General features: G+C 35.2%; 1 protein-coding gene across 1 annotated transcript; it reads right to left on the bottom strand.

The window, feature by feature from the left end:
• Window positions 1-539: 539 nt before the first annotated feature.
• On the bottom strand, window positions 540-11,330 carry LOC127710998 (cytochrome c oxidase subunit 6A2, mitochondrial-like). Its single transcript, XM_052216938.1, has 3 exons — window positions 11,116-11,330; window positions 6,204-6,349; window positions 540-772 (listed from the first exon to the last, which is right to left on the bottom strand). The coding sequence occupies exons 1-3, from the start codon at window positions 11,312-11,314 to the stop codon at window positions 668-670; spliced, it is 450 nt and encodes a 149-aa protein (XP_052072898.1). The 5' UTR covers window positions 11,315-11,330; the 3' UTR covers window positions 540-667.
• Window positions 11,331-13,094: the final 1,764 nt, after the last annotated feature.

Here is a 13,094-nt window from a genome sequence, read left to right on the forward strand (position 1 = left end):
GCCAGCGTTAGCATCAATAGAGCCTCAAATGTTATGGTCATACACATGATACAATACTTTTGACAATGTTTGAGCTACGTTAAGCATCAAACAGAGAAGAGAGAAAATATTTTAATCGTTTTTTTTTTTAACCATCAATACTTATGTGGAGTAACCCATTTCTGCACTCATTCTTGTCTCAACAACTATCTTATTGCTTTTTGATTAGACTTTTGTTCATGTAATGTCTTCTTGATTTTGTTCCCCTTTGAATGTACTATCTTTACATATTTTGCATACCTTTGGTGTTTATTCAAATATCCTTAAAAATAAGAAAAATTTAATCTAGGAAACTAAAAGGGAGATAATCCATCATTATATAACATTTGTGCAAAGTTTCAACAACCAAAGACCTACCAACAGGGGCAAAACAACATACCACAGATTTATCATTGTAACACCTCTTAAAATGAACTGTTTATAGCAGCAATGACCAAATTAAAACTACACTACTATAGCTATACTTTTAACAGAATCTTAGTATTAACACTGAACAACTGTATCAAGTATTTCTTTAATGGTCTATCAACCTCAATACAGATTCTCTATAACAGAAAAAAATAAAAAAGGAAAGTTCAAATTTCTGTTGAAAAGTTCTTTTTGTGTATCACAAACATAATGTTTATCTTTAATATGGGCTGCCATGAGTTGATGGTGACTCATAGCCATCTTGTAACGCATTCACTTCAGGGTTATACATCATGTTCCTCTTTCCATCATGATATGGGAAAATCTGAAAAACAGAAATACCACATTAAATATGTAGATGGGACCAATTTTACTGCACCAGATGTGAATTTCAACAATGTCTCTTCAGTGATGCTGAGGCAAAAATAATTTAAAATCAAAAACCTAATACATGTGTGAAAAAAATCAAAGCACTGTAAGCGCTGTAGGCAGTTAACCAAAAACCAAGGCAAACGTAATTATGAAAACTGTGGCAATGTTGCTTCAATTTTTTTTTTAGATTTGAAAGAACAAACATTAAACATTCGTATATTGTACATTTATGTTCAATAAATGAATTGATTATTAAGGAAAATTAATTAATATTTCATCAAGGTTTTCAAAAGCAACTCATATATCAATGTAAATGACCTCCATCTTCATCCCCAAGTGCATGATGTGACTCCATACCTAGTTTGGAATAAAATGACAGGTGATTATAAAACAGTTGGTCAAACATTCTTGGGCTTTACACTGCTTGAAAGATTTAAATGTTTTCTTTAAAATGAGCCATAAATGAAAATTATGATAGGCCCAGAAATAATTTAATAAACAATTAAAGTAAATTCAATAATCTAGACTCATTTTTGCATCAAATTTTTTTTATAATAAACAAGAAATAATTGTAACAGGATGCCGTTACGACGTCTCCCAAACAAAGCCCCCATAATTCGTCATTCCCATGGTCTCCTGACATTGGGCAAAGTCCAGTTCATATTGGTTTGGTCTAGTAAAGTGATATGCATATGTGACACCAAGGAGATTGACCCTGTGTGTCATTCAAATCTTTTTGAAATGATGAACAGGAATAAATATGGTTTAGATGTGGGTATCTCGACCGTTTACAAGTTCTCAAACAGGAGGGGGTGGGGTGACCCCGGGGACTCCCCCTATATTTCATTTGATTTGTTATATTGTCCCATACATGAATACATATGGTTTAGGGGTGGGGATCTCGACCATTTCCAAGTTCTCAAACAGGAGAGGGTGGGGTGACCCCAGGGACTCCCCCTATATTTCATTTGATTTGTTATATTGTCCCATACATGAATACATATGGTTTAAGGGTGGGGATCTCGACCATTTCCAAGATCTCAAACAGGAGGCGGTGGGGTGATCCCAGGGACTTCCCAAATATTTCATTTGATTTGTTATATTGTCCCATACATGAATATATATGGTTTAGGGGTGGGGATCTTGACTGTTTACAAGTTCTCAAACAGGAGGGGCGGGGGTGTCCCCAGGGACTCCCCCTATATTTCATTTGATTTGTTTTATTGTCCCATACATGAATGTATATGGTTAAGGGGTGGGGATCTCAACCATTTCCAAGTTCTCAAACAGGAGGGCTTTGGGTGACCCCAGGGACTCCCCCTATATTTCATTTGATTTGTTATATTGTCCCATACATGAATATATATGGTTTAGGGGTGGGGATCTCGACCGTTTACAAGTTCTCAAACAGAAGGGGGTGGGGTGACCCCAGGGACTCACTCTATATTTCATTTTTGATTTGTTTTATTGTCCCATTCATGAATATATATGGTTTAGGGGTGGGGATCTTGACCATTTCCAAGTTCTCAAACAGGAGGGGGTGGGACGGTACTGGGGACTCCCCCAAATTATTTTCATTTGATTTCTTTTATTGTCCCATTCAAGTAAATATATATTAGGTGTGGGTATCTCGACCGTTTACAAGTTCTCAAACAGGAGGGGGTTGGGTGACCCCGGGGACTCCCCTATATTTCATTTGATTTGTTATATTGTCCCATACATGAATACATATGGTTTAGGGGTGGGGATCTCGACTGTTTACAAGTTCTCAAACAGAAGGGAGTGGGGTGACCCCATGGACTACCCCTATATTTCATTTGATTTGTTTTATTGTCCCATACATGAATATATGGTTTAGGGGTGGGGATCTCGACCATTTCCAAGTTATCAAACAGGAGGGGGGTGACCCGAGGAACTCCCCATATATTTCATTTGATTTGTTATATTGTCCCATACATGAATATATATGGTTTAGGGGTGGGGATCTCGACCGTTTACAAGTTCTCAAACAGGAGGGGGTGGGGTGACCCCAGGGACTCACTCTATATTTCATTTTTGATTTGTTTTATTGTCCCATACATGAATATATATGGTTTAGGGGTGGGGATCTTGATTATTTCCAAGTTCTCAAACAGGAGGGGGTGGGACGGTACTGGGGACTCCCCCAAATTATTTTCATTTGATTTCTTTTATTGTCCCATTCAAGTATATATATTGTTTAGGGGTGGGGAACGCGACGGTTTACAAGATAAAAGTACATCTTCAAATTGAAGGGGGTTGGGATGACCCCCAGGGACTCACCCTATATTTTGGTTGATTTTTTGTATTGTCCTGTTCTCATTACTGAAGACTGCATGTGACTATCACCTACTGAGTCATTTGAAAATTTAAAAATATAAAAATCCCATAGGGTTCTATAGTAAACCCCTCCCTTCTTGAGGCCCCTCCAAATACCCCTAAATAGACCACAATGCACAAACAAAAGATTAATGGCTCCGCTAGACATGTTAGTCTCATATTTTTATGAAACCCTAAGTAAATCTGACAAACGGTCAAAGTTGTCTTCTTAAGACGGTTTGAGTGGATTCGGTCCGACTTGTCTCGGGGACGAGTTGTCCACATTACTTAAAACATCCCATCAACGTCGATTTCCGTATCTGTTTTCATGACCTAGTTTCATTCATAAAATAACAACAACCTTATTTGGCAAGATAAGTTAGAAATTACCACCCACTTATATAACTTTATTTCCTCTATCATAGAGATTTGTTGTACATGAACAATATTCCTGCGCATTTTGCCATTTGGGAAATATAAACGACTTGTAATTACCGATTTTCGGCGATGAAATATTTCATACAATTGTTCTTTGACATCGTAGCCAAAAGCACAGGGGATAATAAACTACGTACGGATTTCTATTGAGCACTACTTCCTATGTGCAACTTCAAAAGTTTTGGGTAGTTCGACGATCATTTAAGGTTTTTCTGGTCATATTTTTTGTATTCCAGAAATAAAAGTATTAAAAAAATGTCCAATTAGTTATAAATAACATAATAGCCAGCTAGATAATAACAATGGCACGTATTTCAGCATGTATTGGGTAGAACACAAATCTAGGGTGCTCGCATAAGGCAGCTTAACTGCCTAAAAACCAACCCTGCAAAGTTTTATGTGTCTGTCCCAAGTCAATGGAGTGATCAGGAGCCTGTAATTAGTGGTTGTAATTTGTTGCTGTATATCATATTTGTTTTTCATTTGTTGCTTTCTCAATTTAGATTTTGTAATGTCTGGGCCTTTTATAGCATATATAGTATGGGTCTTACTCATTGTTGAAGGCTGTACCATGACCTATAGTTGCTAAAATCTACATTATTTGGTCTCTGGTGGATATATAGGTGTCTGATTGCATTGGCAGTCATACCATATCTCCTTATCTTATATTAACTTGAAAAGGAAAAAAGTATAGACAAATCCAGACAGGGAAAAGGAATCAAGAATTATTACTAAGCAAGTTTGTATATTTTTAAATTTTAGTCAATTTAAAAGTCAGAAAAACCGTTTGTTGTATGAAATTAATAAAGTGTAATCATGGTAATTAAATATAACTACTATTTTCTGTTACCTATAAAAATCCGATCATGAAGACATGGAAGAAGTGTACAAAAGAACATGGTCTTACAATAATTGGAATGAAAATCAGCTTATGCACATTTTTTTCTAGTATTTACACAGCATATCAATATATTTTGAAGTCTGGTTTTACATGAAGAAATGCACCTCTGCGTAAAAATCCAACATACATGTAGATCATTTGAATTTAAAATAAATTAAATGGGGAATGTGTCCATGGGACACAAATACCATGGACACAGATGATGCCATTGCTTGCATTTCATATAAAGTTATAAAGGGACATAACTGAAGAACGGTAAAAGTGACGCTACCCAAATTTGTACTTGATCTGAGTTTTGTGGTAATAAGCATTGTGTATAAGTTTCATAACATTTGGTTGAGGCAAACATAAGTTAGAGAACGGAAACGAAAAAATTCAGCAATTTTTCCACTTGTCAATGCTTGTAAACAGCCATAACTCTAAACAGTCAGGGGACTTACTTAAATGAGTGATTTTCTAAATCACTGATTCAAGTAACATTATGTCCATAAAGGTTGGAAGTAAGAGTTGTCTTTCTTTAATAATCACCTATTTAAGTAGTACAAATTAATCACTAGACTAAGTGATTTAATTTCATTGTAGCTTTAAATATAGAATACTAATGATCCAGGGACTAATTATGTTGCTAAAATTATCAGAACCAACATCTGTGTTGATAGGATGACCGGTCATGTCAGGTGATGATCTTGTACTAAATCTAGGATAATGACATAAAAATCACTTGTTTAAGTATCATACCTCAGTTTCCTTCCAAAAAATCACTTCTTTAAGTATCATTATTTTAATAACCCCCACTAATTTCAACACCCGCGAACAGTAGAATTTTATTACATAACCTATAAGATGAAACCTTGAATTTTACAGGAAAAATACTCCCACTGCTAGGAAAAATCTGTTAAGAAAGTATTAGTTCATTATGTAAAGCCATTTTTATAGCATTTTTTCAACTAAAATAGAATTTGCAGCTAAATGACTGCATCAAAGGCATAAACCTTGCTGCTTAAAAGAAGCAAAAAGTTCATTTTTTTCAATTTTACTAATGAAAAGATATTATCTTAACCTATGTGTTTAAAATTTTGGTAAAACTACAAAATCACAATTTGTGACAAAACTTTGAATTTGCTACTTAAATAAGTGATTTAAAAATCACTTATTTCAATAAGTCCCCTGACTGCTAAAACGGTTAAAGTGACATCACCAAAATTCAAACTTGATCTGTATTTTGTGGTAATAAGCATTGTGTATAAGTTTCATAACATCTGGTTGAGGAAAACTTAAGTTAGAGAACTGAAACGAAAAATTCAGCAATTTTTCCATTTGTAAAGGGGCATAACTCTAGAACGGTTAAAGTGACACCTCCAAAATTCAAACTTGATCTGCGTTTTGTGGTAATAAGCATTTTGTATAAGTTTCATAAGATTTGGTTGAGGCAAACTAAAGTTAGAGAACGGAAACCAATTTTGGGACGTACGGAGGGACGTACAGATGGACAAGGGTAAAACTAAAGCCCCCTCCGCTACAGCGGGGGCATAAAAATCAACCTTTGACCATAGATCAACATGCTTGAGAGTACCTCAGGTACTGCTCATGAAAAAAACAAAATGTTTGAGAACATTGAATTAATAGCTAAAGAGTATGAGATTTATGTGGCTAATATCCTTTAAACGGAAGGTGTACAATGTGTTTGAATATAAAAAAAAATACATACCCTCGTTCTAATTCTAAGATGGTCATAGGGTATAAACTCTGGTCTTGATTCCTCTTCTGGATTAACCACCAAAGCATAATATCCAAGAGTTATAATTGTTGGTATCGTAAAAATATAGCATATCTTATACCACATGCTTAGATCAGCTAAAAAAAGAATAAATAAAAACATGTTACAATAACTTGAAAAAGAATGAACATTTGATACTAGATGTATAATTACAGCAGTGTCTTAAGGAGGAAACTGAGTGCAAGGTGCAGAGACTCAGAAAAAGGGCACTATTGTTTCACAATCTTTTTTTCATATTGACAATTATTAATAGCCCTTCGTTCTGTTTATTGACCCAGCATGCCCAAACTCAACTTCCTTCTTACAGAAATATGTTTTAATACCTTTGCATTATAGAACAAAAAAATTTTCTCTCTCTTGCCTTTTTTCAATGGTTATTTATTTCCAAATACTGTCATTTATTCAAATAAAGATGTCACGCAAATTAAATTATTGTTAATTATTTGAAGGTATTTATCCTGCTTCACATCTCTAAATCTTATTTGTAGTTTGGTTATGAATTGTAAATAGTAATCATTTTTATCAATCAAAATAATTCTTTGAAATAAATATAATTCAAAGCTATACTCATTAATGCTAGCAAAAACATTGTACAGTAGATTATGTCCAATGGACACTACTGCGGTAAAATTGCTCAAAAGTGCCGATTTCTTATTCTAGAAATTGCTTCACTAATATCAAATATGTATTTTTCCTAGAAAATTACTTTTTACAGACACTTACAGATAGGGAACAAGTGACCCAACAAATATGGGAAAAAGCCAATAAGTTCCCCAAATTAACTACCCTAAATACCAAGAAGACCAAAAGCGCCCAAACCTGCTAAAAACATGAAAGCATCTTGATATTTTCTGAATGTGCTTCTTAATATGGTCTTATACAGCTGGTAAGATTGATAATTAAGACTGTAACAAAAAAAATATCACAAGGAAAATAAGATCTTAGTTCGGCAGCTACATGTAGGTGTCAATAGATTTATTTAGGTTGAGTTATTTCCTTTGGTTGCCGTTTTGGAGGTGAAAATGGTTGATTTTCTTATTTGACTAACCAATTTGATACATGCTGTACCAGTCTGCGCCAAAATCTTTTCAAACTACTAGTCTGAAAACCAATATTCTGACATTTTCCTTATGTGTCTAAACAAAGTTTTGCAAATACTTTCTAGTCAGAATAAAATTTGACTGGTCCTGGGCATCAGACTAGTGGCTAACAGTCCAGACTGCTGTACAAATGGGCATCAGACTAGTGGCAAACAGTGCACACTGCTGTACAAACTGGCATCAGACTAGTGGCTAACAGTGCAGACTGCTGTACAAACGGGCATCAGACTAGTGGCTAACAGTGCAGACTGCTGTACAAATGGGCATCAGACTAGTGGCTAACAGTGCAGACTGCTGTACAAATGGGCATCAGACTAGTGGCAAACATTGCAGACTGCCATACAAAGGGGCATCAGACTAGTGGCTAACAGTGCAGACTGCTGTACAAATGGGCATCAGACTAGTGGCAAACAGTGCAGACTGCTGTACAAACGGGCATCAGACTAGTGGCAAACATTGCACACTGCTGTACAAACGGACATCAATCTAGTTGCTAAGAGTGCAGACTGCTGTACAAACAAGTCTGATAAGAAAATAATAGATTGTAGAGATGGATTTAATAAGCAATTGCAAGGATTAAAGAAATTAAAATATTTCAGAAAAAACTTTTTCTTAATTCTAGTGGTCAATATAACAAGTTGAATTTGGCTGATTTATGATAGGAATTTGTGCATAGAGACATCAAACATGGCGACAAAAGGGCAATAACTCTTGCTCAAATTGTGTGTCAACACAAACTTATTTATATCATGTATATGGCGGATGTAATTTCCTAACTAGAGTTCTGTACCTTTAGAATATTTACATTTGGCTTAGGCCATATAAAACTAATTGATAGATTTTTATCCCCGCCCGCCCCTTTGAAATTTTTTAATTTCAAAAATTTACAATTTCCGGATTTTGTTCATTTCTGTTACCGGTAACCGCCAGTAAATTCTTTTCATTCAAAACTTCCTGTAGCAAATTTCGCTTTTCGTATTTCTTCATGTAATTTAACCAAAATGATTAAGTCGACATATTCTGCTGCTCTATGATGACAACATTATCTTCCAAGAATAGAGATTGATAACAAGAAGGGCATGAAATATTAGGGTCACCAGTAATAGGCGGCGTCCAAGAACACAAATCGTGCGCGATATGTCACAAATTTCAGTGATTAGAAGACCGTGGATTTCTTTATTTATACAATGACTTTGTATCAGGAAATTTGGACTGTGAATGATATTCAAAGCACAAGAATTGTTGAACACATTGGTACAAAAAACACGCCTTCGAAAAAAGAAATTGACACAAGCACAAACTTGTGCGATTTATGACTGTATATTGAGTACAAAAAGTCGACCAACGTACAAAATGTATTATAGCAAGCCCTTCGCTTTACCCCAAGGCTGTTGGTTTTTTTGTTGACAAACAGCAGACACCCTCTGTCCCCAGCCCATCAATAGAGTCATTAAACAACTTCTTCTTTTTGGTTAAGTTCATGTTTTACATTGTAATTATATTTGCACCTTGCATAAGAATCTTAAAAGCATCAACCCTAGTATTTTCAACACAGTTTTAGAGTTTTCATTTCACTCTGTACTCATTATACTTGTGTTGATTTTGATTTGATTTTTGGTGTTTTAATGCCACTTTTAAGCACCGCTTTTGGGCTATTTCGTGGCGACCAGTTTTTATTGGTGGAGGAAGCCGGAGTGCCCGGAGAAAACCACCGACCTTTGATAGGAAAACTGACAATCCTAGTCAATTAAGATTGGAGTCGAGTGCACCCGCATGAGCGGGGTTCGAACTCACAACCTCAGTGTTGACTGGCTAGTGATTACAGTAGTAACTACTTAGACCACTCGGCCACCGAGGCCCCTATACTTGTGTTGTATACAAATGATTCATTTTATGAGCACTACAAACATGACAAACCATACATGTAGCTTAGAAAGCAAAATAAATTTGATGTAGATAGTCTAAAAGAGAGCATTTCTCCAGGTTTTTGCTATTTACTGAAAATAGGTTTCTAAAGCTGCAATTACATGTAGAACAGTGATTGCCAATCAGAAATATTTATTTAAGAATTTGAAAAATTATGTAAAATTCCTTATATATACATGATATAAGCTTATTATTACCCTTGCATTTGAAGAACATGTTTTACACTAGTAATTTTTTGGGGCCCTTTAAAGCTTGCTGTTCGGTGTGAGCCAATGCTCCGTGTTGAAGGCCGTACCTTGACCTATAATGGTTTACTTTTATAAGTTGTAACTTGGATGGAGAGTTGTCTCATTGTACTCATACCACATCTTCCTATATCTATATATATGCCACATTTTGGAGGAAATAAAAATAAAAAAATTAAAATCCTCCCACCCACCCCATTTTTTTAAAAAATCAGTATGAAAATCTACTAATTAATTTGAGTTGGAATTACTGTTATACAAGGAACTTGCATATTAAACAAAAATCATATTCCTGAAGTTAAATTGTACTTTTAATTGGGTGCCTATAAAGTGCGAAAAGAAATAGAAACGAAAAGAAACGAAACGAAATGAAAAGAAACGAAACAAAACGAAAAGAAACAAAACGAAACGAAGTCAACATAAAACGAAACGAAACGAAATAGTAACCAACGTAGCGTAGTGCGTAGCGGGATTAACAATTGAAAAGATCTTAAAATATATCATACCTTTTTTCGTGCTTTTCATCCATCATGTGCTACTCTCTTTAACATTAAACATGTGTCTGGAGTTCAGAATATATATATTTTTTATAGATCAAGAAATTGTCACGTGATCAACACCCTTCTGTGGGAATATGGAACTTCAAAGTGATTTGAAAAGCAAGGTCGTAAATCAAACTAACCTGATCAGTTTTTTGATTGATTTATGTTTGAAGCAAAGAGGCTGGGTCTGGATTAGTATATAAAGTTTTGAAGTGCCAGTAACAATCAAAGTAAATCAGTATAATTTCAATCAACGAAGTATTTTTAAAATCAATAGCAAATAATTTCAAAAGTTTTAAGATAAATATATATAAAGACAATAAGGCACATACACTAGTAATACAATATTGTATTTGTCTAAGTATTTTATGATCTTTTTTAAGTTTTGTTTTTAAATAGATTAAAAAAAATTAATTAAAGTGATCCGTAATTTGATGTCGTTTCGTTATTTGATTTCGTTTTATCATGATTTCGTTTCGTTTTGTTTCTTTTCGTTTCGTTTCTTTTCGTTTCTATTTCCTTTCGAACTTTATCAGTACTGCCAAGTTTTCATGAAGCAAATGCGTGAGATTTGGCCAAAATTGTAAAGATCAAAGAGAAAAAACAATAGATCAAAGGAAAATGCCGCCAAATATGCATGAAAATGCGTGAGACTTGGCAGCTCTGCTTTATAGGCACCCCTTTTAATTCAGTAATTGCGACATACATGTATCTCAAAGTCATTGTCCTTATTATCATTATTACCTGTATTAGACCAAATAAAATTCAAGGCACTATCTGCTTAGCAAATAGTTTTATAGGCGCCTTGGGTATTCGGATTACCCTTATTTATGGAACTGTTTACCAATTTTGGTGGGTTACTAGTGCCCAACCTGTTAATGGGCAATCACACAAGAAAAATAGCTCTGCGACGTAAAGCAAAAGGATCAACTGTGTGTCTCGGATTTTCTTTTTTTGAAACAAGACAGAGATACAGGTTTCTGAAACAGAAACCTTTCCTAAAGGCGACGACCTTGAAGGATGTCATTACCAAGTTCTGCTTGACTCGGTTCTTCGATTGTAAATCGAACTTTTTTGAAATCGCTAGTTGTGTTAATAGCCGTCACATTTTCTGGCGTAGCTGCGGGTGCATCAGACTGCCATCTTTGAGAAGCAATTCGTGGTAGAACTGCTAATCGTCGTGCCAAAGTTGATAGGCCTAGAGACTTTCTCGCCAACATAGAGGCCATGATTATTATTTGAATGGTAAAGTGTTGATTTTTATGTTCCAACAAACCAACATTTAAATTTACATTTTTGAACATAAAAAAACAATGATTATAAAAGAATACACAAATATTTAAAGTCATTCTCGTTCTTTATTTTTTTTTTTATTACCTGGATGGGATTTATAGAATACCAAATAATTGACCAAAAATGAAAGAAAAGAGAAATTGGGCAAAAAAGGTTATAATTACAAAACTGAATGGGCGAAATACAAAGAATAGAGAAACGAGAGGGTGGGTTACTAACATTTTACAATTGTGTAAAAATAAGAATGATGTAAGGTTAAACCTAGGACATAGCATATTACTATAATAGTCCTAGGTTAAACACATACTGCATGATCACAGAAATAAATGATTAACCGGCAGAATAACGAAGTGTGCGGTTTTATAAATAAAATAAATCATTGATCATAGTAGGAGAAAATTGTCAAGATATGGTCACAATTTTAGGAGGTATGTTCCACTTTACAGAATAAGCGTTTTTTTTTAATGAATAGAGAAAAAAATGCATAGAAATGAAAACACCCACCCCACCTAGCTGTGACGACCTCATATATGATTCGAGAGCCGGACTGCATGTACAAAAGGAATGCATTATGTTTGCAGCCACGGTGTAACTTGAAAACTTAGCTTTGGGTGTTTAGATATAAGGGTAGCCCCCTGTCCACCCCCTCTGTGATGAGATAAACTGACTTATCACCGAGTTCAAGGAGTACTTACATGAGCAACATGACGGGTGCAACTGGCATGTGGAGCAGCATCTGCTTTCCCTGCTATAGCATATGAATTCATCCCTGGTTCTTAGCTTTGGGTGTTTAGATAAATATTTCAGATATTAGCTTACTTGAACTGTGATGAGGGGGTGGAAGCTTTTGAGGGAGATGAAAGGTGGGGCGGGAGATGGGAGACAAAAAATAGGTGGGAGACAAAAAAAGATTCTAAAAGTGGGAGGTGGGAGATAGGGGCGGAAGGGGGGAGATGGGAGGAGGGGGCGGGCGGTGGGAGAAGGGTACCCCCTGTCCACCCCCTCTGTGATGAGATAAACTGACTTATCACCGAGTTCAAGGAGTACTTACATGAGCAACATGACGAGTGCAACTGGCATATGTGGAGCAGCATCTGCTTTCCCTGATATAGCATATGAATTCATCCCTCATATCAGGCTGGTTCTTAGTGTGGTTCGTGTTGCTCAGTCTTTAGATTTCTATTTTTTTTTGTATACCATGTAAACTGTTGTTTGTCTTTTGATCGTTTTTCGGTTTTTTGTCACAGCGTTGTCAGCCGGCTGGTTTGGCATCGACTTATACATAAGTTTGAATAATCCTTTGGTTTTTCTGTCTCTCATTTTCAAAGATATCAAATTTCTTCTGGAAAACGTCTGTGTATAAGAGAGAGACGAAATTTATCATTGTATGACCATACCCTGCAAAGATCTGTCTTAATTACTGTTAATATTTTATTCCCATGAGAACACTTACCGTTTCCATTATGATATTTTCTTTTCAATAATCAAGAATTGTGAAAATTAATATACTGCGGAAATTTATTAATGGGAATAAACTGACTTAAATAAATCTTTGTAAATTATTAACCTTTACTGTTTAGTCCATTTTTGGTAATATCCTTTTGGCGTGGCGCGGTACTTATGCATGCCACCAATGTGTTGTTGTGCTGTGGTCATTTTTTGAATTCCTGTCAATTTTGCTTATGTGCTTTGTCTATATGCCATTTTGTTTTTCTT

The sequence above is a fragment of the Mytilus californianus genome, unplaced genomic scaffold, assembly GCF_021869535.1.
Source record: "Mytilus californianus isolate M0D057914Y unplaced genomic scaffold, xbMytCali1.0.p SCAF_8, whole genome shotgun sequence".
Lineage (NCBI taxonomy): Eukaryota > Metazoa > Mollusca > Bivalvia > Mytilida > Mytilidae > Mytilus > Mytilus californianus.

Coding starts and splice junctions, on each gene's coding strand:
- LOC127710998 (XM_052216938.1), bottom strand. CDS start 11,314: ATGGCCTCTATGTTGGCGAGAAAGTCTCTAGGCCTATCAACTTTGGCA. Junction 6,350..11,115: donor ACCGAGTCAAGCAGAACTTG/GTAATGACATCC, acceptor TTCTTTTTTTAG/CTGATCTAAGCATGTGGTAT. Junction 773..6,203: donor ATCTTAGAATTAGAACGAGG/GTATGTATTTTT, acceptor TCTGTTTTTCAG/ATTTTCCCATATCATGATGG.